This window comes from Elephantulus edwardii, unplaced genomic scaffold (assembly GCF_000299155.1).
Source record: "Elephantulus edwardii isolate Elephantulus edwardi_28Jun2011 unplaced genomic scaffold, EleEdw1.0 scaffold00131, whole genome shotgun sequence".
In the NCBI taxonomy this organism is placed as follows: domain Eukaryota; kingdom Metazoa; phylum Chordata; class Mammalia; order Macroscelidea; family Macroscelididae; genus Elephantulus; species Elephantulus edwardii.
In genome coordinates, this window is record NW_006399881.1 from 8,371,978 (window position 1) to 8,398,755 (window position 26,778).

The window sequence follows — 26,778 nt, forward strand, 5'->3', positions numbered from 1 at the left end:
TTTGCTATTGGGAACAAAGCTGCGATCAACACGGGTGTACTTATTTCTGTTTGAGTGACGGTTATGGTTTCTTTAGGGTGTATTCCCAGTAGTGAAATTGCTGGGTCAAATAGTATTTCTATTTGCAACTTTTTGAGAAAGTGCCATACTGTCTTCCATAGTGTTTGCACCATTTTACACTCCCACCAACAGTGGATAAGGGTTCTAGTTTCTCAACAACCTCGCCAGCATTTGTTGATTGCTGTCCTGTTATATTTTGCTATTCTTACTGGGGTGAGATGATAGTTGTTTTGATTTGCATCTCTCTTAGATCTAGGGATTTTGAACATTCCTTCATGTGCTTGTTGGCCATCTGAATGTCTTCTTTGGTGAAGTCTCTGTTCATATCCTGTGCCCATTTCTCAGTTGGGTTATTTACCTTTACCTTGTGGTGGAGACTTGTAGAGTTTTTGATGACTGGTTGAAGTGAAAATTAAAACTACTCAAATAAGATTCAGGTCACAACTTTCCCTTCTCCCCACTAAACTAAAAATTTAACATGGTCCTACTAAATAAATAAATAAATGCAATGAAATCCTTTTACTTTGTTGGTGAATATGAAAAAAAAATCATAAATTTGCATTTTAAACAGAATCATATATGGTTCTTACACCATGAATTAATGTTTTGAAGAGATGAGGAGCTGTATTTTCTTAAGAGATATAGTTCTAAATTTCTCCATGAGATTCAAATAATTTATAACAAAAATTACCCCTGAAGACCTCTTAAATTACCCTTAAAGTATAGTGTACATGGCTTGTGCATACAACCTATATAACAACATGGACGAGTGTTTTATACATACCATGTATTAACATTGTGTTGTGTTGTACCATCGAGTTGGAACCCATAGCTGACCCTCCAGCAAGTTTTCAGAGGCAGTAAATCACATGAGAGCAGACTGCCTATCCTTCTGTTGTGGAGTAGCTGGTGGATTCGAACCATGTGCCTTTGCGACTTCAGAGCAGCTTCTTGTCACTAGGCCAGCAGAGCTCTCTATACATGCCATGTTGCTGTTGTGTACTCTGGAGTCAGAACAGACCCATAGCTGACCTTCTCAAAGGTTTTCAGAGCCATTTAATCACACGGGAGGAAAACTGTCCATCCTTCTCCTGCAGAGCAGCTAGTTGCCTTGAACTGCAGGATTGCAGCGCAGCTTCTTGCCACTAGGCCACTAAAGTTCCCTATAAACATATCATAGAGGACATGATAATAAAAAAAAGGTATAGAAATAAAGTTGTCTGGTATTTCATCTTTTATTGCCATATGTAGATAGTTGAATTTGCACAAGTTAAATATACCTATGAATGAGCTCCAGTGGCTTAGGGATAAGGAGTTGCACTACCAATCCAAAGGCACTGGGCTCAAATCCATCAGCTGCTTCATGGGAGAAAAATGAGCAATCACCTTCTGTGCAATTTCTAGCTTCTAAAACCCACTGGAGGGTCAACTATGCATCATTTCTGACTCAATGGCAGATAACAACAGTAACATCATGATGGAACTCTAGTAAACTAGAAAAGGCCTCTGCCAAGGAAAAACTCTGCTTTTAATTACCTAATGTCACATTGGCCTTTGTTGGTTTATCAGTGAAATGAGGACTATATATCTAACATTTGCTATTTTTTGACTTAGTCATATGGTGTATCAGTTTTATAAAAACAAACTTCTTCATAATACATTATAAGAATTCAGCATTTCTGGTCTCTGCCTAGAATCCATTTGTTCTCTTCGATTTACCCATATCATAATTGTAACATAGACTTTATTCTGGCACTTGATAGATTTGCTGAGATAGATTTCTCAGCAGAGAGAGAATTTCAGTCCTTTCAACATTATTCTTTGCTCTGACATATAGGGATCTTGTGTGGTAATTGTACAAAAGAATAACTATATGATACTTTTCTGAAATGTTTTACATAGAAAAATGGGAAAGTTTTATTGAACTATAGCTTTATTAGGGAACTCTGATGGCTTATTGTTGCTGATAGGTGGCACTGAAATGAGTATGAATCATAGCGACCCTAAGAAAAGATCTTAACCCTGTTCTATCCTGTGCCATGCTCATCATATCTGACATACTTGAGCCCATTGATGCAGTCACTATGTCAATCCATCTCACTGAGGGTCTTCCTCTCTTTTGTTGACCCTTCAGTTTTCCAAGCATGATGTCCTTCAGTGAACAGCCTCTCCTAACTGCATGCTGAAAGTACTTGAGATGAAGTTTTGCCATCTTTGTCTCCAAGGAGCACTCTGGCTGTACTTTCCCAAGACAGACCTGTTCATTCTTTTGGTACTCTATGGGATATTCAGTACTCTTCTCCAACACCACAACTCAAAGGCATCAATTTTTCTCCTGTAATTCTTATACACAGTCCAGATCTCAGATGTATAGCAAGAGGCTGAAAAGACAATGGCCTCAATCAAGTGCCCCTCAGTCCTCAAACTGACATATTGCTCCTCAGTAATTTGGAGAGGTCCCTGATTACAGACTCTCTCAATGCAATATGCTTCCTTATCTCTTGACTGCTGGTACCAAGTGTGTTGATTGTGGATCCAAGTAAGATGAGTTTGTTGACAGTTTCAATATTTTCTCCATCTATCATGATATAGTCTATTGGTCCAGTGGTGAGAATTTTTGTTTTCTTCACTTGAGATTCCAAACATGTCAGCTGCTGACAATTCCTTATGCTGTGACCAGTGTCTCTTGAGTTCAGTGGTAATGTTTCTGAAGCGAGGATGATGTGTCCTGTAGAACTGGTGTATAGATTGTATTTTTTCTTCTTGGCCCTGCGGTCCTTGGGCCTGAACAATTTCTGCACTGCCTTGGGCCTTCTTGTTTACCTATGGGGCGGGATGGAGTTTTCCCCGAGTAGCCTTTGCATTGACCCACTAATCCATACTGTAGTCTTTGATTTTCTGCAGCAAGCACTTCAAGTCCTCCTCAGTTTTAGCAAGCAAGGTTGTGCCATCTACATAACACAGGATGTTGAGTCTTCCTCCAATTCTCAGGTCACATTCTTTCTCATAGAGTCCAGCTTTTCAAATTATTTCTTTAGCATACAGATTGAATAGGTATGGAGACAGAATACAACCCTGACATACACCTCTCCTGATTTTAAGCCTTGCTCTGTTTGGACAAGGAATTGCACTGTCAATGCAAAATTACATGGCTTGAATCCACCAGCTGCTGTGTGGGAGAAACATGGGAAATCTCCTCCCATGTGATCTACTGTCTCTGAAAACCCACTGGAGGGTAAGGGGTAGGTCCATTCTGACTCAATGGTATACAACAATAACATAGGTTTTCTATGGGACACCATCACCGCCATTGTCATTCAGTTAATTTTGACTCACTGTGACCCTAAATAAGGACAGTGTCGAACTTCTACAATAAGATTCCCCAGGCTGGTAACTCTACAAAAACTGATGGCCCTATCTTTCTCTTGCAGAGAAGATGGATAGTGCAAATCACTAACTTTTCAGTTCGTATCTAAGTGCCTAACCACTGTACCACCAGGGATCCTTTTCTATGGCCCAAATGAAGCCCACTGTTTTTTCGTTTATTCCAACTTATGCACACTCCCCAGCAGGTTTCTTAGGCTGCAAATCTTTATGGGAGGAAACAGCCTTATCTTTACTCTAAGGAGCAACTGGTGGATGCAAACTTCTGACTTTCTGCTCAACAACCCAATACACAGCACACTGAACTACACAGTCAACAACAACAACAAAATCTATTGATGTCTCAGTCTTTAATACCTCTTCAATCCAAACTAAATCCTACAAAAAGTACCCTGTGCTTGTCTAAAGTTCTAAGTAACCCAGTTTCCAAAAGTATGCTTTGTGGGAGAGTTTTAGCTTTGGAAGGTGTTTCTAAATGTTCTCTTTTAAGAAACTAACATTACAGAGTTTCTATTCTTTTGTATTTCCCTTTACTTGTGTATCCTCTTTCCAGCTTTTGAATATGTCATTTAAAAGTTCTACTCAGGCCATACCTTCTAGACAGGTACCTAGATTTACTTACAAAGTCAGACCTGGGACCAAGTCCTGATCTAGCATTCACTGATAGACCAAGTAACCTCAAACAAGTCCCTTCACTCCATGGAGTTTCACTTTTCCCTTTGTAGAGATGACATAGGATGGAAGGTGAAAAGAAATCAGAATGGTACCCAGCAAACTAACTTTTTTTTTAAAAAAAAAACCCAACAACCCAAACCCTAACTTCTGTTGGTTTCCTATGGCTATGTGATAGTACCTCTTTTCTTTGAACTTTCTGTCACCTTTAAACACAATCAAGAGACAAGTTAAAATAGTGTTCATGTTACCCAGAACCATTCTCTCCATTTTTTAGACTTCTTTAAGTATATAAGTGGTGGATGAGCATGTTGACTTTGGGAAGTGGCAGTGAAAGATGAAAGAGGCTTTGAAACATCTCTGCAACCTTTTCAAATTTAAATGCTTTCCTCCTATACCTCATATGAGGGGTGACTGCAATAGTTCATCTCCTTCTTGAGACCTCTTATTTGCACTCGAGTTATTTGTCCCTTCACACAAGGAACATGAGCCTTAGACTTGGGATATGTTATCACAACAAGTGCATGTATATACTATACATGCCTATCTAACTATGCCTGCCTGTGTGATGGATGAACCCATCACTTTTCCTATCTAAAGTCAATCCTCCACTGCAATACTAGATTCTATTAACCTTTTGTGACTCAAGGTCATTGCTCTCACTTCTCCTCTGGTCTTTGATGTCAACATATTCTTCTTTACTGAATAATGTCCATCATTATACAAACATACTGCTATTAATATATTTTTAAATGCTCCTCTTGATATCACTTCCCCTGCTAGCTGCTCGCCAATCTCTATCCCTCTACTTCTCTATGCCACAGAACTTTTTAAAAAGTTGTCTCTCATTCTTTCTCTCTTCAGAGAGCACTCTTAAGCCCAATCTGACCAGACCTTTACCCTTCTGCCAAACTGTTTTCTTTAAGACTACTAGTTGTTGTAATATCAACTGTCATTTTTAGTCATCATCTTAACAGTACTTTCAGAAGCATTTAGCATAATTTATCATTTTTTCCCCTGCCCTTGGTACCTGTGATTATATGCCAGTATGGCCATGACACTCAGTATAATCCTAGGTGTTGTAGATTTTCAAATTTTATGGCATTAATGAGGCAGGATTAGAAGTGGTTTTGTAAAGATGCAATCAGCCTTATTTGATTGAGGAGAAAGAAATCCCTTCATGGGAAATGTTTGGACTCTGGAAAAAAGCTAGAGAGTTTTATGTCTCATCTCTATTGGGCTATCTGGCTCATAGTCTCCAGATTTGAACCAGTGGCCTGCTTCACTTGCCAACTTTTGACTCATTGATCTCCAGAGCCAGTCATCTGGGCCTCTGCTTTCCCATGTTGACTTTTGGATGTCAGCCTCTCAAGCCAGCAGTCCCCAAAGGCGGCCATATGCGACCCTGCTTCCCACAATGACCTCTGGACTCCTCTGGAGCTGGCAGCCCCCAAAACCCAGCAGCTGAGATCCTGCGTGCCTGCTGATAACACGGACTCATTAGCCTCCCCAAACACCTCTCTCAGAGTCCATTCTACAGCCCTGGAACTTGCAAGCCTATACAAGCACGAGAACTATTGTGTTGAGATACAGATTTCCCCCACCCCTACTGGTTTTGCTTCTCTAGAGAACACAGTCTAACATCTGTTTGTGAACCTGGCTTTCAGAACACCACACTTTTCTGGTTTTCTCCTAGTTCACCGGTTGTTCCTTCTCAAGTTCCATTATTGGTTCTTCCTCTTACCTTTTTCTTTTTTAAAAAAGTAAAATTTTACGTTGTGATTATAGTGAACATTTACAGAGAAGTTAGGTTTCCATTCATTCATTGTTGCACAGTTTGCCCCTTCTCCTTCCCTTCCCCCTCCCCTAGTTCACTTTTAAAAAAAATATTCATTCATTGTTGCACAATTACTTGCCTCCCCCCAACTCCTCTTTGCAATGATGTACCTCTTATTCTGGGCTGTTGCCATACATATAAATGCCTAATCCTATATTCCTTTTAGACATTCCTTTAGACCATTGCATTGGAACAGATGAAGGAAAGAACTGCTTATCTGACTTCTTAGTTTTTGAGCACTCCAGGGGTCAGTCCTTGATTCTCTTCTTTAGCTATACACATTTCTTTGTTGATCTCACCATGTCCCATGCAGATGACTCTAGGCTAAGAATTCTAGCTCCATCTTTTAGACTATTCTCTCCCCCATAGACTTCAATGCCGTAAAAAAAGATGGAATATTTTGTCCTTCTCAATTCTCAATTTTAGGGCCTTTTATTGGAAGTTGTTTCCCTTTCTAATTGATCAATTGCGCATTGTTTGGCCACCTGACCAATGAAGCCTGCAGCCTGGCTGTTACCCGGACTTTGAACATCACGTTAGTTTCCATGCTCACCGGGGGTATGTTATGTGTCTATTATTGCTTTAACTGCTTTTGCCAGTAGACACTGTAATTCTTTCTCAACTATGGTGTGTTTTTAATTTTTGTTTAAAAAAGTATGCTTCCTAGTCTTTTATTGCATTCTGTGATCATGATTATTATTTTTTTAATATTATCATTCTCTTTTTTATTTGAATAAAAGATACAAAGTGTATATAAAAAAAAGAATTCTAGCTCAAAACATGGCCTCATGTATCTAACTACTAGCCAACAACTAACAGACATCTCAAGATTAACATGTCCCAATGTGAACATTTGATATTAAAAAAAACCCAAACCAACTTAGCTATGTCAAATGATAGTAAGACCATCCCTCCCATTGCCCAAACCAAAAACACTGGTGTCATTATTGAGTTTGTTCTTTCCCTCACACTCCACATTCAATCAAGAAAATCTAAAAATACAAAATAAAACACCTAATACTGTTAAAATTAAAGATATCAATAGGTTTCAATAAAATTGCAATCTTCCTGGATGATATTCTTGATATACTCCCATAACTCATCTGGTCTTTACTCATTAGTGTTCAAGACCTCAAACCTGTTCCTGAGATGGTTTTAAAATTCAGGTGGTTATAGACTCAATGTCATATTTTGGTTCCTGTGGACTTAATTTTCCTTAGTTTCAGCTTGAATTTGCATATGAGTAGATCGTGGTCTGTTCAACAATCAGCACCTAGCCTAGTTTCACAGCTGATATTGAGCTTCTCCAGCGGTTCTTTCCACAGATGTAATCAATCTGATTCCTATATATACCATCAGATGAAATCCATGTGTATAGCCTGCATTTATGTTTCTTATAAAACGTATTTGCAATGAATAAGTTAATTGTGCGAAACTTTATTATTCTATCTCCAGCTTCATTTTTTTTTACAGAGGCTGGACTCTGTGAGGAGAAATGTGGCATAAGGATTGGAGGAAGACTCATCAACAATCTGTGTTATGCAGATGACACAACCCTGCTTGCTGAAACTGAGGAAGACCTGAAGCTCTTGCCGCAGAAGATCAGGGACTGCAGCCTTCAGTATGGATTGAAGCTCAACATTAAGAAGACAAAAGATTCTCACTGCTGGACTGACTGGGAGCATCATTATAGATGGTGAAGAGATTGAGACTGTTAACGGCTTTAGTTTACTTGGCCCTACAATCAACACTCTTGGCATTAGCAGCCAGGAAATTAAAAGATGAATTGTTGTCAGAGGCCGCTCCAAAGTACTGAAGAACAATGATGTCAGTCTGGAGATTGTCTTGCACCTGATGCAGGCCATAGTCTTTTCAATTACTTGCTATGGTCAGGAAGCTGGACAATGACTAGGAATGATAGGAGAATCAATGCCTTTGAGCTGTGGTGCTAGAGAAGAGTAGTGAATATACCATGGACTGCTAGGAGAACAAACAGGTTTGTCCTAGAAAGGGTGAGACTAGGCTGCTCCTTGGATGCAAGGATTCTGAAGTTTCATCTGACATACTTTGTACATGTCATGCTTGAGAGAGTGAAGGAACAGCACAAGAGAGGAAGACATCGATGAGACAGATTGATTCAGTGACTGGGCTAACAAGGGTAGGTGTGTCAGAGACAGTGAGGTTGGCACAGGATAGAGAAGGGTTTAGGGCTGTTGTATATAGGGGTCACTATGAGTTTCAGGTGACTCGATGGCACATAACAACAACAACCACATTAATATTCAGAGACTAAAAGGTATAATACAATAATATTGCCCAAATTTTTATAATACAATGTTTAGCAAAATCCCAATTGGGGATTTTGTGTTGTTGTTGTTTTTGCAGTAATTGATATGTTGATCCTAAAATTCATACAGAAATGCAAGAGACCAGGGATGGCCAAAATAATCTTGAAAAAGAACAAAGCTGAAAACTTCACATGTTCTGATTTAAAAACTTTATGCCAAGTAACAACAATCAAGATTGTGTAGTATTAAAATAAAGATAGACATACAAATCATGGAACAGAGTTGAAAGTTCAGAAATAAGCCCTCACATTTACAATTAATTGACTTTTTAATAAGGATAAAAAATAAATGTGGGAAAAAATTCTTTTCAATAAATTGTGCTGGAACAACTGGATTTCCAGAAGCAAAAGAATGAATTTGAACTCTATTTCATATCATATACAAATATTAACTTGAAATGGTTTGTCAACCTAAATTAAAGCATTAAAACTATAGACACTGCCCTTTCTATGAAGATGGCACCGAAAGTGAAGAAGGAAGCTCCTGCCCCTCCCAAAACAGAAACCAGAGCAAAGGCGTTAAAGGCCAAGAAGGCAATCCACAAGTGTATGCACAGCCACAGGGAAAAAAAAGAAGATGCACACGTCACCCACCTTCTTGTGGCCTAAGCCACAGAGACTCTGAAGGCAGCCCAGATACCCCCAGAAGAGGGCCCCCAGGAGAACAAAGCTTGACCACTATGTTATTATCAAGTTTTCCCTGACCACTGGGTCAGCCATGAAGAAGATAGAAGATAGCACAGTTGTGTTCACTGTGGATGACAAGGCCAACCAGATCAAACAAGCTGTAAAGAAGCTCTAGGACACTGATGTAGTTAAGGTCAACACACCTTGATTAGGCCTGATGGAAACAAGAAGGCCTATGTTTGACTTGCTCCTGACTATGATGCCTTGAATGTTGTCAACAAATTTAGGATCATGTAAACGGAGTCCAGCTGGCTAATTCAAAATACAAATTTTTTCTCACCAAAAACCTCCAAAAACAAAACCGGAACCAAAACCTACAGACACTTGGAATAAAACAGGAATAAATCTTTATGGCTTCAGGTTAGGCTAAAATCTTAATGGCTTTTGGTTGCTTAATCAAAGGAAAAAACAGGTAAGTTACATTTAATAAATAAAATGGCACACTTCTGTGCTGCAAATAACACCATTTTAAAAATGAAAAGGCGTGAATTCACAGGAGTAAATTTAAATAATCTGATAAGCTCTGATAAGGAACCTATATGTTGAGTACATAAAGAATTCTTACAATGCGATAATAGAAAAATAATTTAAGGGCTCATTTGTCAGATGGAGACTGGTGGAAACCCCTACACTATGGCTTTTAGTTATTCTTCAAGCCAGAAACCAATTGAACTTATGCTGTACTCAACTTTCAATAAAACAATAGGTCTATTAGGTGAATATCCACTTCCTAAACAACATGCCCCTGGAAAATTCTATGAACTTAGAGAAACAATGATAGTTATAGAACAGGATTCAGGTCTTTTGTTCATAGGGTCACTATGAGTCGTGCTCAACTCATCAGCACTTAACAACAGCAACATTAGGTAAACAGTGACACATCAGGGAGGTATAGATTCTTTATAACAATCAACCACTCAAGATTAAAAGGCTAGCTTTTTACAGGGTCAAAAATTCAGAAGGCAGAAAGGGACAGGGAAAAAGATGCATGGAAACCTGAAACACAGGGAGGACATGAGATGAGTGTTGGTGTGGGGACTGCAATAAATGGCATAAAACAAAATGTACAAACTGTTGAGTAGAAAATTTATTTACTCTGTAAACTTTCATCTAAAACACAATAAAAGGTATTTATAAATGGGAAAAGGATATTATTAGAAATTAAAAAATATGTAAACATTCAACAAGCTCATTAATAGATGTCCAACAACACTAGTCACTAAGGGAATATATTACTTTGATGACACCACAAGGAAATTCTACCACATACCCTCTAAGATGGACATTCAACAACAAGTGTTGGCAAGATTGCATAGAAATTCCTATCTTCATACATTGCTGGTGGCAATGTAAAATGATGCCAACACTTGGAAAACAGTTTGGAAATGTTCAATTTAGGTTTACCTTAAGACCTAGTGATTCCATTCCTCGATACATAACTGAGAAAAAAACCCCTAAGTCCAAACAAAAATTTGTGTAAAAATGCTGACAGTAGCATTATTAATAGCTAAAAATTACAAACAGATCATATGGCTACTAAATGTGTAAGTAAAATGTAGTTGCACAATGGAATATTATTCAATACTAAAAATGAATAAGTATTTATACATTCCATAGCATGAATGAACACAGTCCACATATTTTCTGAGTCCATTCATGTACGCAGTATGTCTCGAACAGGCAAATTTGTGCAAGGCAGACTTGTGCTTGACTAAAGCCTGAAGAGGAGGAGGCATTGAGGAGTGTTTGTTAATGTGGATGGACTTTGTGGGTTTTTAAAAAAATTTTTTTTTACTTTGTTTTAAGTGTGGGAAAGCATTCTAAAATTAAACTGTGGTGATAGTCACACAACTCTATGAATATATTAAAAACTACTGAATTATGCATTTCAAATGGGTGAGTTATAAAGTATATGAGTTCATAAAATTCAATAAAATTGCAAAAGTATAGTGAGGAATTCAGATTAAAATGTTACAATCTGTTAATAAAGGTAAAATCACTTTTTATATGTAGGTTGCCAGGGGTTGCATTATGTCAGTGTTATCACTTTGGTGGACATCTGGTTTCTATATAGTTTTGGTTACCAACCTGATCCCATTCTTGCTGTAATAACTGTTCAGAAAGAGTTATACTTGACCTCTCTCTCTTGCTTTTATCTGTCATAAACTCAAGAGGAAAGTCTTCATCTGTCTGAATAGGTGGCATTAGCACAGATTTCACCTGCAAAACAAATTTCCGCATTAGTCAAATCCTATGCTTAGTGTGTTGCATGCAGACAATTTAGTACCAGTTGGTGTGGTCTGTATTGTTGCTCAATCCAGTAAAAGACAGACATATGGGAAAGACATATCAGCCATCTCTTTGATACAGTTTACTATGTAAAGCAGGATTGTTAATTTGGGGTTTATATTTCAACTAGAGACATTGTTTTATATGGATAGTTTCTCTTTAGAGCTCTAGGAGGACCTTAGAGGCAGGTGCTAAACATGTTCTGAGGCAACAACCACAGGAAATAGAAGCTGGTAAGAGTAGCAAAAACTAGGCATTCTGAACCTTTAGCTATAGTAGGACTAAGAACCATGTTTTGAGGAGTTAAAAATAATTCTTAGGAGTTTAATTGTATTTTCCTAGAGAAATGAGAGAAAGTATATTTGTATGTATCTAGGGAAGTTCTCAAAGAGGACACTGACTGAAAAACTTTGAAACTCTTCTTTGAAATGAAATGCTGTGTGGTTCTCAACTGAACCCTGCTAATAATTTATTATGGTTTCTAGAGCTCTGGTGGCCTAGTGGTAAGAGGTTGCACTGTCAACCCAAATGCAAGTGGTTCAAATCCACCAGATGCTCTGTGGGAGAAAGAAGGGCAGTCCCCTCCCGAGTGATTTATAGCCTCTGAAAACCCTCTGGAGGGTCAGCTATGAATTGGTTCTGACTCAACAGCACATAACAACAATCCTAGTGATAAAGCTATCATATTTCCTATTATAGCTACTAATGGTCCTCACACCTACGTGTTGTCCCACAGCCTTCACCTATAGTCTGGGTGCTTCTGCTTAGCATTGGTAGTGGAAGAGCTTACTCATCAAGGTCTACTGGAGAAAGCCCTTCACTAAGTGTGAACATCATGTAATCATTCTCTCAGGGGTTGTAGACATGTTTTCCTGTTCAGCACCTCCTATAAATAAGATTATTATAGAAGCCAAACCCATACTGCCATTGATTCAACTGCAGCCCATAGTGGGCGTCTGTTTGGTTTCTGAACCTGTACATTTTTGTGGGTGGAGATGTCTCACTTTCTTCCCCAGATTGGTGAATTCAAACCTCCGGCCTTTGGGTTAGCAGTCAACCAGGTAACTAACTTACTATGTATGTAAGTTACTTACTATGTCAGTCACTTACTGTGCCACCAAGGGCTCTTGAATTGGGTTTAAAATCCTCCTGAGCCATTTTAAGTATAAAGGAAATTATATTAATTTAAAAAGAAACTGCTATTTCCCTTGTAAAAATGCCATAATATTTTACTTCTGGAAACTATATGAAACAGCAAAGTTTCTTCATTTCCTCACTTCTATTATGAATTTTTTAAAAAAATGTTTCATATATGGAAGTTCCTCCTTTAGTTCTTTATCAGTAAATCACACATTTTCCCTAAAGTTTTACTGGTATTTTCCTCTACACAAAGCAATTTTTAAAAGCATAAATCAATATATGACAATATATACAAAGAGGCACATATTTCCTTATATGGCTGAGATAAGATTTAAACAGACTTTAGGTCTTACTTTATTTCTTTCTATACGGTGGAGTAAATTCAAGTCCGTGGACTCGGACAGCCCGCCATGTATGACGAGAATTTCATTGTCAATTATTGTGGCAATTGGGATCCAGGGATAGACTTCTTCTAATATTTTCAAGATCTTCCCTCCATATAGCTGTAAAGAAAGAGCTTGAGTAAGTTTTGTTTTCCTGACAGGTTTAGGCTTACCTGTCATAGTGTATGGACAGAAAGCAACTGTTTTCATACCACCTGCTCTAGGGATTGTAGTATGGAGTCATTAAGCAACTAGAACCTTTTAAGGAGGATTATGTTTCAATGTGAATGTTCAGCTAACCAGTAAGGATTTCATGGCAAGATTAGGCCACTGAATACGTTTTAGAGAAATCATCAATAGGCAGCTGAAGAGACCTTAAACCAGGCAAATTTTGAGGCAAATTAGTGTCAAATTTGAGTCAAATATTAATCCATTAAAAGAATACCAGTGAAGTGGTCACTTCTGTAGCTCTGGTTCTGAATAACTCTTGTTCTCTATAACTTCCAAGAAAATAATTAGGTCTGACAAACTCTTTCTGATGTTGTATGATAAGACATAGTCTGTACCCTCTAGACATGTATAATTGAATAGGAGAAATGAGATATGTATACTAATAGCTAAAATGAGTGCCACAGTCTCAGTGATTCTGAATCTAGGGCTTTGGGAATAAAGAGGATAAGAAAGTGAAGCCTTACTGAAAATTCAAAAAAAACACTGTGGAGGAGATAGCATCTAAATTGAACTCTAAAGAATGACTAGGATTTATGACTATTGGAGATGTGAAAAGAGTCCTTTGAGTAGAGGTTGTAGCTTTAGAAGAGGAATTAAAGCTGGCAAGTAGAGGTCGAATTCAGAGAACAGTAAGCAGGTCATTTTTACTAAAGCTCAAATGATACCTGAGAAAAGAGAGAAAGGTAAAGTCGGGAAAGTAATTTGTAGGCCAATCTTCTAGGACCTTTATATGACAGACTAAGTGATTTAAAGTTTATTCTGAAATAACACTCCCAATCCTGGTTGAATGCCCTCATCAAATAAGCACTCTAAACTTCCTTTTTAAAAAATCACAGAAAACTTTACTGTATAGTTTTTTAAACAGTAAAGTTTTCTATATAGTTTGATCTGACTGTAGTAGGAATGCAAAATTACAGGTCATCAAATGGAGACGTCTAGAAAAGAAGGAACTGGGGGGAGGGGTGGAAAAAGACAAGGAATGTAAGACATTTGTATCAGGATTCTTGGGAATTCTCCTGCTGATACCTCTCACCAAATAGAACCACCTCCTCCACCCCCACCCCACTCTAGGGAGACAATGTTTCTATCAACTTTACTTTCTAGTGAATCTGAAAGAGTGTCCATCTCTCTCGTGGTCTAATCTTTACATTAAATCATCACCTATTTTTATGTCAAACAAGAGAATAAAACAGAAATTCATTTTCACATGCATTCTTTCTCTAGACCTTTGTAAATTCCTCATGAAACAGAAATTATAAATTTCATTATACAGATGAAGAAACTCATCCCAAGATGCCACTGATAGGAGAATCATAGGAGAATCAGGATTTTAACATATTTTGTTATGACTTCAAATATCTTATATATTCTCCATCACCTTGTACAGCCTGGTAACCTTTAAAATAATCATATTGCCTCTTCTAAGAATTCTATGACTATTTCTTTTTCTGATCACAATGTCTCACTGGGTTTGGACCTGAGGCCATATAAGAATGACTGGGTTTTTACTCCTGTTTCCATGAAAAAAGAATGCTTAACCAGTAACTAAAGAGGAATGCTTCCTGCCATAAAGATTAAGAACCAACCCTACATGATTCGTTTATTTCAAAGGTCCTTTGTTTAAACAAGGAGTTGAGATTAGTAAGTCTGCAGATGTGGGGTTTTATTCTATTCTTTTAAAAATTATTATTCTTATTATTCCAAGTCCCTAAACATTTATAACTCCTCCAGCCTCTTTTTAGTGCAGAAGTGTCATGGTCAAGGTTATATAGACAGCTTAGTCTTTCTAGAATCTCCCATTGTCATTTCAGTGCATGGAGATTCCATTTGAATTTGCTTTATAGCTATTTACTGCCTCTTCTCTTTCCCCCAATCAGGAACCTGCCAAAGCAATTCTGCCCATCAATTTAGTCTGTGATCATGGCCAGAGTCAAAGAAAAGGTTGTCTTTCTTTATACATCAAGGTCTCCCAATGGACTATATATAAGCTCTTTGAAGACAGGGATTGTGTCATATTTGCTTCTCTATCTCCAATGTCAGCATAGGGTCAGATGTATTTTAGGTTCTCAAAAAATATTTGTAGGAAAAAAGCCTGGAGGTTGCAACTTGCCTCAGAAACTATGTACCATATTTTATTTAGGGAACAGGCATTCCATTTTTGCTATCCTGGTGCCAAGAGTCCTGGAATAATAGTTACTTTAGGAACTGCAAACTACCTTCTTGGACCTGTAACTACAGCTCTTTCTTCATCTCCTGTGTTTTCACACTAGCTTGCTTTGTTCATTGGCTAAAGGCAACATATTTAGATACCAATTTTCTAAAAGGGCAGGAACTTCCAGCCAATGTTCATTAAACAAATACTTATAAACCACAGGATTATAAAATAACTCTGGATTCTTAAGCCAAAAGAGCTCTAATGGAAAGGGAAACTTTTTTGAGGCCTCCTGTACAAGTACTGTGGTATGAGGTCAGTCATGACAATAGAAGACCATAAACTTGGCTCCATACATCTTTTGTGGACCTACCTTGTGTCTTCTTTTGTACTCCACCTTAATGGAAGTATTTGTTTTCATGTGTATAATGATTTTCACTCACATTTGTTCACACTTGTGTTTTTCCTTCAAATAATATTACTACTGTTGCTAGGTGCTATTGAGTTGAGTCTTATGTATCAAAAATCCGATCCCAAGCCCTCCTCACAGTCCCCACTGTACTTAAACCCACTGCTGCAGTCAGTGCATCAATTTGTCTCACTGAGGGTATTCTTCTCTGACCCTCCACCTTTGCAAGGGCAATGCCCCTCTTCCAAGGACTGGCTCCTCTGGATAACATGCTCAAAGTATGTAAGATTGTAAGTCTCAGTAATCTTGCCTCTAGTTCTTTTGTCAGTCTATGGCATAGTCAGTATTCTTCATCAAAGGGATCAATTCTTTGGTCATTCTTATTCATTGTCTAAATTGCAAAAGCATGTGAAGAAATTGAAAATACCAAGGCTTGGGGCAGATGCATGTTAGTCTTTAAAGAGATATCTTTGTTCTTTAGCACTTTAAAGAGGTCTTTAGTAGCCGATTTACCCAAAACATTCTTTTCTTAATTGCCACTTCCATGAAAATAGAAGTCAATCCAAGGAAATGAAATCTCTAAAAACTTCAATGTTTTCTAATACTACTTTCAATCGTACTTTTCCCAATAGTACTACTAATCATGTTGTTGTTGTTATATGCCATCGAGTCGTTTGCGACTCATAGCGACCCTATGTACAACAGCCCTAAACTGTGCTCTATCCTGTGCCAACCACATTGCCTCTGACACACCCATCCCGATTACCCCAGTCACTGAATCAATCCACCTCATAGAGGGTCTTCCCCTCCTGTGCTGTCCCTCTACTCTACCCAGCATGATGTCCCTCTCCAAGGACCTGTCTCTCCTTACAACATGTCCAAAGTATGTCAGGCGAAGCCCCAGAATCCTTGCCTCCAAGGAGTAGTCTGGTTTAACCCTCTCTAGGATGAATCTGTTTGTTTTCTTGGCAGTCCAGGGTACAGTCAATACTATTCTCCAGCACCACAGCTCAAAGGCATCAATTCTCCTTCTATACTCTCTAGTCATTGTCCAACTCTCTGATGCATAACAAGTGATTGCAAAGACCATGGCCTGTATCAGGCACACCTTAGTCTCCAGAGAGACACAGTTGCTCTTGAGTACTTTATAGAGGTCCCTAACAGAAGACTTTCCCATCGCAATATGTTTTTTGCTAATTACTATTTTTTAATACTAATATTTCTAATAGTATTACTGTTGTTGTTGTGTACCATCGAGTCAGAACTGACCTACAGTTGACCCTATGGTGGGTTTTTAGAGGTAGTTAATTGCACAGGAGGGTACTGCCCATCCCTCTCCTGTAGAACAGCTATTGGATTTGAACCATATGCCTCTGGGATTGCAGTGCAGCTTCTTACCACTAGGTCACTAGAACTTGCTAATAGTACTACTAGCTACCATTTATTTTGTGCTTCCTACAGGATAGACCAGGGTTTAGGGCTCTTGTATATAGGGTCGTAATGAGTCACAAATGACTCAATGGCACAAAACAACAACAACAACATGCACTATGAAGAAGCATTGACAAGGTGACTGCAGCAATGGGCTCAAGTGTATTAGAGATAATGAGGATGGGACAACATAGGACGGGATTCGCGTCTGTTGTTTAGACAGTTGCTATGAGTCATACTGAATTCAACAGCATCTAACAACAACAATATGCACCAGTTATTGTGTAGGGTTAATTTTCACAGTCTTTAAGAAAAATGTATTATTATAATCTCCATTTTACTGAAAGATAACTTGTATTAGCTAACATAAAGTATAAATAGGGAACCAAAATTTTAATTTCATTCTGTTACACAACGCAAAGAGCTTAGGCTCTTAACTCTCATCCTGTTATTTTTATTATTATTTCTTGCCATCGAGTCAACCCCTAACTCATGACAACGCCATGCACATGGGGAATGCACAATGGAATAAACTCCATTGATCAACACTTAAATAGATCATCACACCTTTCTCCCAAGTCTATCTTAGCCTGAAAACTCTGCTGAAATGCTCTTGATGCCATAGCAGTATGTAAGCTTCCACTGACTGATGGATAATAGCAGCATATGAGGTGCCATGACTGGAAATTGAAGCCGAATCTCTCATATAGAAGGAGAGACTTCTACCAGTGAACCACCAATGCCTCCAACCCAAGGTTATACAGACTTTAATCTTAATCTAATCATTCCATTACAGTTCTCAGGGGACAAATCATGTACTTATTGTTTACCACTTCTGCCTCTGTGATAACTTGTACTGACCTCAATCCTGCCTAAATGATACAGGCACAGGAGCTAATAGCCTACTGTTACTAATTCACTCGCTTTAGGGCTTGAAGCTACCCCCAACTTTTCAGAAATCACATAACCTAAACAATTGGAATTTAATTCATTAGTGGATGGAATACTTTCTGTATATATCTTATTTGAAGGCAAAACAACAAGTTTGATTTAGTATAGAAAGTAAGTACAAGACTCTAGCATGATCAGGGCTTCCTTGGTGTGCTTTTTCAGTCTGTTGGTGTGGACTGTGTCTATACATGAGAAAGAGAGTGAGGAGAAAAAAGAATATAAGGCTTACCTTATATTTTTGCATAATTTCTTTTGTGAAGCCATATCTGAGAAAAAGGGAAGGGGAATTAAAACTCTTTAATTAAATATAGATAACTCATACTTAACTAAATTATGCAACAAGGGCAGTATTTGACCACTCTCTATTACAAGTTTCGAGAAATATGACTTTAGTTAGAAATTATTAGAAATGATAGGAGAGAGTACAAGCAAACAACAGCTTCACCTTGCTCTCAAGGGTCTTATAAGATATATGTACACTATATTATCATATAGTTAGGGGAAGAAGATAAATCTTCATGAAACAATAAGAAGACAATTTCAGAAATAGGTGGTTGGTACAGGTTGGCAAGTGCTGCAAATATTCAGAGAATTGTGTTCTAATAGGAGAATCTGTGTAGGAGAATGCTTTTCATTTAGATAGAATTTCTCAGGTATCCTATATTTTACATGATTTTTTTAAAAAGATTGAGCAAGGAAAAGCCTAGAAGATAACAAGTTGGCTCTTTATGCTTTCTCTGATACAGTTCTTGTAATGGCGGTCAGGGTTCTAAATAGGAAATGTCAGAATTTTCAATGCTTGAGTAGCAGTAGTTAAGGGAGTTTTGATGATGTGAATGTTTTTCAGTTACTTTTTTCCTTGTCTTAGAATATCACATGTACCCTTAAAAAGCAACACAGGGAATTTGGGACACAGTATTTACTCCAGATTCACATGCAAGCCCTGTCATGTTAGGCATCTACAAGGTAACTTTAGAGGTGAATTCAGTCCAGCACTGACCAAAGGTGTCCACCATTGTTAATACAAAGGGAACTTAGCAAGCTCCACTTTTTCATCTTCTCTGAAGCATTAAATACAGTTGACTACACTGTCCTTCCTAAAGGATTATTCTTCTCTTGGATTCTGTGACAGCAAACTGGCTTTTTTCCTTCCTTTCTGACTACTGTGAATCTCCTTTGCAAGTTCTCCTCTTCTGCCCAGCCTTAAATGGTAGTGTTCTTTCAAGTTGTACCCTAGGCCCTTGTTGCCCTTCACTTCCTACCTTGGCAACTTCATCCCTGCCTAAGGCTTCTGTTACTATCAATGTCACAGAGCAAATCCTCAGGTCACACTTCATTTCTGAGCTTTGCACACAAACTCAACTGCTATTTCAAAAGCACACCAAATAAGCTTACCTCAAACCAAACTCATCGCAACACATCCCTCTTTTCATGTTCCACGTTTGAATACCCCAAACTAAAGCCAGGAGCTTGGAGTTCATCTTTGATTCTCTCCTCTTCCAAATCTGCCGTATCATGTTACCCAGTTCGAAATCATCAGGCATAAATTCTTCCTGACTCTATCCACTGCTTTGCTTCTACATCACTACCCCTCTAGTTTAAGGGAGAATCTATTAATGACTTCCTAATTGGCCTTTGTATATGCACTCTCTTTTATTTCCCAGTTGCTCATAGCAACCCCATATGTGCCAGAGTAAAATTGTGCTTCCTAGGGGTTTTGACAGCTGACTTTTCTGAAGTAGATTCCCAGGTTTTTCTTTTGAGAATGGACTCAAATTTTCAGTTAACTGTCAAACTTGTTAACCATTTACAATACCCCAAAACAGATATAGCTACTTCTATTTTATCCCAATCTGCCCTATTGCATTTTAAAGCACAAATTTTATAATACTCTAGAGAGATAATTTTCTCTCTCCAAGTTGTGCCAAGAAATCTGGAGAACAACCACTTGGCCAACTGACTGGAAGAGATCTATATTTGTTCCCATTCCAAAGAAGGGTGACCCAACTGAGTGTGGAAACTACAGAACAGTGTCATTGATTTCACATGCAAGCAAGATTCTGCTGAAGATCATCCAAAAACGATTAGCAGAGAACTGCCGGAAGTCCAGGCTGGGTTTAGAAGGGGTCGTGGTACTAGGGATATTGTTGCTGATGTTAGAAGGATCTTGGCTGAAAGCAGAGAATACCAGAGGAATGTCTATCTGTGTTTCATTGATTATGCAAAGGCATTTGACTGTGTGGATCATAACAAACTGTGGCTGACTCTGAGAAGAATGGGAATCCCAGAACATTTAATTGTGCTAATGCGAAACCTATACTTGGACCAAGAGGCAGTAGTCAGAACAGAGCAGGGTAACACTGCATGGTTCAAAATTGGGAAGGGTGTACGCCAGGGATGCATCCTGTCTCCATACCTTTTCAACATGTAAGCAGAGCAGATTATCCGAGAGGCTGGGCTCTATGAGGAGAATTGTGTCATCAGGATTGGTGGAAGATCTATTAACAATCTCCGTTATGCAGATGACACAACCCTGCTTGCTGAAAATGAGGAGGACCTCATGCACTTCCTGCGAAGGGTCAAGGACTGCAGCCTTCAGTATGGACTGAGGCTCAATGTCAAGAAGACAAAGATTCTCGCCACTGGACCAATTAGCAGCGTCAGGATGGATGACGAAGAGATTGAGAGTGTTCACAGCTTCAGTTTGCTCGGCTCCACAGTCAACACTCTTGGCACCAGCAGTCAGGAAATCAAAAAGCGTATCGCGATGGGAAAGTCTGCTGTTAGGGACCTCTCAAAGGTACTCAGGAGCAACAGTGTCTCTCTGGAGACTAAGGTGCGCCTGATACAGGCCATGGTATTTGCAATCGCTTGTTATGCATCAGAGAGTTGGACAATGACTAGGAAGGACAGGAGAGTGGATGCTTTTGAGCTGTGGTGCTGGAGAAGGGTACTGAATATACCATGGACTGCCAGGAAAACAAACAGATTCATCTTGGAGAGGATTAAACCAAGCTACTCCTTGGAGGCAAGGATTCTGGGGCTTCGTCTGACATACTTTGGACATGTTGCCAGGAGGGACGGGTCCTTGGAGAGGGACATCATGCTTGGGAAGGTGGAGGGACAGCGCAGGAGGGGAAGACCCTCTTTGAGATGGATTGATTTGGTGACTGGGGTAATCGGGATGCGTGTGTCAGAGGCAGTGCGGTTGGCGCAGGATAGAGCAGGGTTTAGGGCTGTTGTGCATAGGGTCGCTATGAGTCGGAAACGACTCGACGGCACATAACAACAACAATAACAACAACAACAACAGAGAGATAATTATTGACTTCAGACAAAAGGCAAATAAGCAATTCTTACTTTTCCAGTTCTATAAAGTATTATCCTGTCCCTCATTCTATACTCTTGCCTTCCTGAGCTTTTCTCAAGTCTAAGCAAAAACATACCATGCTTTCAACTGTAATAAAGCAAACCAGGTTCTGGTTGTCAGAAAATAAAATAAAAAAAAAAAGAAAGACAGGATGTAGAGAAAGAGAAAGAAAGAAAGAAAAAGGACATTTTCCATTTACTATGGCTTTCAGCAAAAATTCTGAAACCATTTATCCAATCTTTATTCCTTAAATCTTTAGTGAGAGTTGAAATGCTATGTTACAGCTGTTCTCAAATATGTTTATGAACAAGTATGCCAGAAGTTATTACCACATCATACAAAATAAACACATTAGTGACTATCACAACAGTAGTTTCTGAGACAAAATCTGAGGAAATCCAAAATAGCAGTGACAGAATGAGCCCTAGATGGCTCATATAATGTACCATACCTCCAAACCTGGCCTAACACATCCCAACACACAACACTGACTGTGAAGAGTGCATATAGGAAGGAAAGAAAGAACAAAATAGAAGTTAGAATGAGGAAAACAATAGAACTGGAAGAAAAGTTAGGAAGGAGGCTTCAGAAGACTGGGGTTCATAAATAAGGGTAAGAGTTGAGGCCTTCCTTCAGATCTACCCCTCCCTTCCACCATCCTTATAGCCAAGTTTCAGCGGGCAATTGAACAGCATTTTTTGGAACAAGAGGTAAAAGAAGAAATCTAATGCACATAGGGATTTGATTTTAAGAAGGTCCCTTTTTATCTATTTTATCTTCTCCTAGTTATGCATTTTTGGCTATGTTTGCAAGCCTATCCATGCCATAGATTTCTAAATTTGTTTGGTTTTTTTTTCTCTAATGATTTATTGGTTTTAGTTTTACTCCTATGTCTCTGATCTACTTTGAGTTGATTTTTGTAAATGGAAAAGAACATCTGACAATGGCATTTCAGACAAGGATCCCATAACTAAAATTTATAGAGTACTACCATGCTAGCAGTTCAAATCCACCAGCTACTCTGCAGGAGAAGGATAGTCAATCTCTTCCTGTGCGATCAACTGCCTCTGAAAATTCACTGGAGGGTCAGCTATGGGCCAGTTATGACATAATGGAACCCAACAACAACAACACCATGCTGCCACACAAAACAAAAGATTCATAACCCAATTACAAGATGGACAAAAGACATGAAAAGACTCTTCTCCAAGAAGAATACTAGGTTGGCCAACAAAAAATGCTTAAAATCAATAGCAATCAGAGAGATGCTTATCAAAACAACGAGATACCATCTCATTACAGCAGCAATAGCAAAGTTGAAAAGGACAGCAAACAATAAATGTTGGAGAGGATGCAGAGAGATTGGAACTCTCATACACTGTTAGTGGGATTGTAAAATGGTACAACCACTCTGGAAGGCAGTTTGGCATTTCCTCAAAAAGGTGGATATAGAAATCCTTTATGACTCAGCTATTCCATTACTAAGAATATACCCCAAGGAAATCAGAGCCAAGGCCCAAATGGAGATATGAACATATATATTCATTGCAGCATCATTCACAATAACAAAATCAAAACAGCCTAAATTCCCATCAACAAATGAATGGCTAGACAAATTGGTATGTTCACACAATGGAAAACCATGCAGCACTAAAGAACAATAAAGTATTCGTAAAATACTACACAACATGGGAGAATCTAGAGGGAATTATGTTAAGTGAAGTAACTAATCACAAAAGGATAATTATTGCATAAGACTGCTACTGTGAAAACAGGAAGGTAACTGAGGGGTTGGATGGGAGGGAGGAGAACAGAAATAGAATGTTCAGACAATGAACACTGTACAGGACTAGGATGAGGGAGGATCAACCCGGGAAGAATAGGGATAACGACAGTATAGATGGCTTTTGAAATTAGCAAATAGGAACAATACAGGTAAAGGGGATCAAAAAGGGAAGGGGCAAAAGAGAAGGGGGAGAAAAAAAATGGGGGAATCACTGGGATAAGAGACTAGTCAGCAGATGGGGGGTGTGAAGGAATAAGCAAGGTACAATGAGGACTTGAGACGAGTGGGTGATAAAATGCATAAATCAATAGTAATTTAGTTATATAAATCACAGTGTAAATGAATGGCTGTATAAAACACAACACACATGAATGAAACACAATGCATTTGAATGATTTCTAAAACACAATGTACATGAATGAAATACAATTAAAAAAAATAAAGAAATCTAAAGGTCTAAGTTACCTCAGGTTCATCAGAAAATCTTCATGGTTCCCTCTGTTCAAGTGCAAGTCATTGGGATAGACAAGCAAAGTCACTAACAAGATCATCAGGATCTCTATGGAGTTTTTCCCTCGATCTACAAAATCGCCATTGAAAACATATGGATTTTCTGTTGAGGGGAGACCATTCTGTGGAAGGAGAGAGGAAAAAACATGTTGCCAATAGAGAATAATTTTAAAGTAAAGCTTTGTACTTAAAATGTCTTTGAGAATATGGAGATAAGAGGCTGGATAAGTCACTCCATTGGGGGGGAGGGGGAAGCTATTCTCTTGAGTCAGTCTTACTCTCAAAAGCAGGCATAACCTGAAAGGAGCCTGAAGTGAAAGATTTCAGGGGGAATAGGGGTTACTCCTTCTGCCTATCACCTTCTGTGCATTTTCTCTGAAAGGCGCTGACATTTGTCCAATCAAAAATAGCACCTCTCATCTCAACATTCTCCCTGAAGAAAAAAGGGAAACTTCTACTAAAGGAGGAAGATAGAATTAACAGCCAAGTCTTTTCATTTTAAAGAACCCTATGTTTAACTTCTTCTGGCTGTGATAACCTTAATTTGGAAATGGAGAAAGACACTATGCTTCTCTTCAGGGCAAATGAGAGAATGAATATAAAAGTACTTGGAAAAGTGTAAGTCATTGTGTAACTGAACAGAGCTTGTGGGGTACCAGTAGGCATCGAAACAATCATATTTATTTAAATATGTTCAGCTTGATCACTGACTATGTCATAGTAGGTGTTAAATATTTTCAGTATCACTCCTGAGTATGAATACTTGTAAGCACAGTTTGAGTAGGGAAAACAGTTGAGATAAGGACAAAGGTCTGGTCTTTATAACAGCTATCAATTCATTTACTCCCACAGTACAAAACTCTTAAGACAAAACAAACATACAATATGATTACACTTTCTTAATGTAATACCTGATGGGAAATAGGCATTTCTATTGCATAGTAAAATAAATATAAATGCTTAAAAATACATTATATGGAGGGAGAATAATTTAAGCACTCACATAACCAAAGGTATATCCTCCTTAAAAGAAAATTACTACCTTCTGGAAATAATACACATATTCTAGGTATACTGATATTTTTCAAACCACCTTTTAACTCTGCTTTGCAAAGTTATCAAACTATGTAAGAAAATCTTATTCTTCTATACTCAATGTGCTATACTTACATTTTAAATTCTACAGATCAATATAATAGAAATTGTTGAAAGAATAATACAGGTTAGTACATATATATAACAATGACAATTATGTTGGCCTAGTGGAAAGGAAGTTATGCTACCAAGCCGAAGGTGGGTGATTTTCATCTGCGGCCCTCGGCCAGGTTCAAATTGTTTTCCTGTCAAACATTCTTCTAGGTGGTATAGCACTGGTCTGTCCGTTGCTGTACAGAGGTAACTCGTGGTTGCTGTGATGCTGAAGACTGTGACAGTGATGTGCCAATCGTGGTAATGGGTACCCATGGTGGACAGTGTTGGCTGAAGCTTCCCGACTAAAACAAGCCTGGAAGCAGGAGTGGCATCCACTTCTGAAATGGCTTGCCTCCGGAAACTCTATGTACGAACAGTGCTCAGGCCGTTCATTCATAAGGTCGCTATAAGTCGTCTACGACTCGACGGCACCAAACAACAACAAATACATATATACTTTAGGGATTCTAGAAATTATTACACAAGTTAAGTTATTGTGAAAGCAATTGGAAAGGCAATCTAAAGAGTGGTGAAGTGTCCTGGGCCAGAAGTAAAAAGGCCTATTCTCTAGTCATATCTCCTTGGTCAAGCTGCTTAACTTTTGTGAGCTGTCAGATGTGACAATAACATCCAAATTTACCATACATGGCTGCTTAGAGTTGTGGTATTTCCTCCTGTAGAATTTATTGCCTCTGAAAACCTGTTGAAGGGTCAGCTACGGGTTGATTCCAACTCAATAGTATACAACAACAATATAACTATTAATATAAAACTGCATAAACACTGTAAAACACTAAACAAAATAATCAACTATTTTAATTTTATTGTTACCTCCATGATACTTTACAATTTGAGATCCCATTGTTTTATATTTTCTTACATATTTATCCATATAGCTTTAGTATTAATCAACTTAAAAATATACCTCATCCAAATGTGAAGGGATAAGGAGAGATGATACATCTCTAATACTCTTCATTTCCCTAGTCTTTAAATGGTGGGACTTAAGAAACCAGAAGCATCTAAGGGATATTAGAAGTTACAGGCTCCTCTTTGAGATGTTCAGGCTGGAAAGAGGTCAGAGTGGTAGCAGCAAAAACGCCCTGGGGTGAGAATGGAAGAACTAGAACGGACATGAGGGAGCCTGTAGACACCTTGTTTATGGGGACTCTGCCTCTCAGCATGAGGATATTACTAGAAAAACTGTAGGAAAATGTCTTCTGTATTCTCAAAGCTAAAAGAACACTAAAACTTACTTTGGAAGCATCTAGAAACAAATTTCGGTTCAAAAGCAGATAACAAGAGAAATGTTTACTTGTGTTTTACTGACTATTCAAAGACATTGCTCTATACAGATAACAGTAAATTAAGGATAATAATGAGAGAAGGAATTCCAGAACATTTACTTGTGCTCATGCAGAATTTGAACATGCACCAAGAAGCAGTCATTCAAATAGAGTAAGAGGATATTGCATGGTTTATTGCAGGGAAGGTGTGTGCCAAGGTTATCTTTTCACCACACCTATCCAATCGTGGAACAAAATAATATGAGAAGCTGAATTATCTGAAGAAGAATGTGGCTTCAGGATAGGAGGAAAACTCATCAACAGCCTGCAATACGCAGATGATACAACTTTGCACAAAAAGCAAACTTTAAACACTTATTGATGAAACTCAAAAACTATATCGTATGGATTACACACCAACATAAAGAAACATAAAGAAATAAAAAATCCTCATAACTGGTACAACAAGTAATAAGATAGAGAATAGACTGAAATTTTAGAAGATTTAATTTTCACTAAGATGTACAATCAACATCTATAGATTCAACAGTAAAAAAAATGAAACAATCACTTCACCAAGGAAGACATTCAGATGGCCAACAAGCACATGAAGAAATGTTCAAAATCCCTAGCCCTGAGAGAGATGCAAATCAAGACAACCA

The 26,778-nt window shown here is 38.3% G+C and overlaps 1 protein-coding gene across 1 annotated transcript in view; it reads right to left on the bottom strand.

The window, feature by feature from the left end:
* Positions 1–26,778, bottom strand: part of PPEF1 (protein phosphatase, EF-hand calcium binding domain 1) — a 161,786-nt gene that overhangs the window by 47,469 nt on the left and 87,539 nt on the right. Inside the window, exons 7-10 of the mRNA XM_006893827.1 lie at positions 23,595–23,761; positions 18,203–18,239; positions 12,770–12,919; positions 11,076–11,207 (exon numbers count right to left, since the gene is read on the bottom strand). Of these exons, the coding sequence (XP_006893889.1) occupies positions 11,076–11,207; positions 12,770–12,919; positions 18,203–18,239; positions 23,595–23,761 (486 nt within the window). The remainder of the gene's footprint in view (positions 1–11,075; positions 11,208–12,769; positions 12,920–18,202; positions 18,240–23,594; positions 23,762–26,778) is intronic.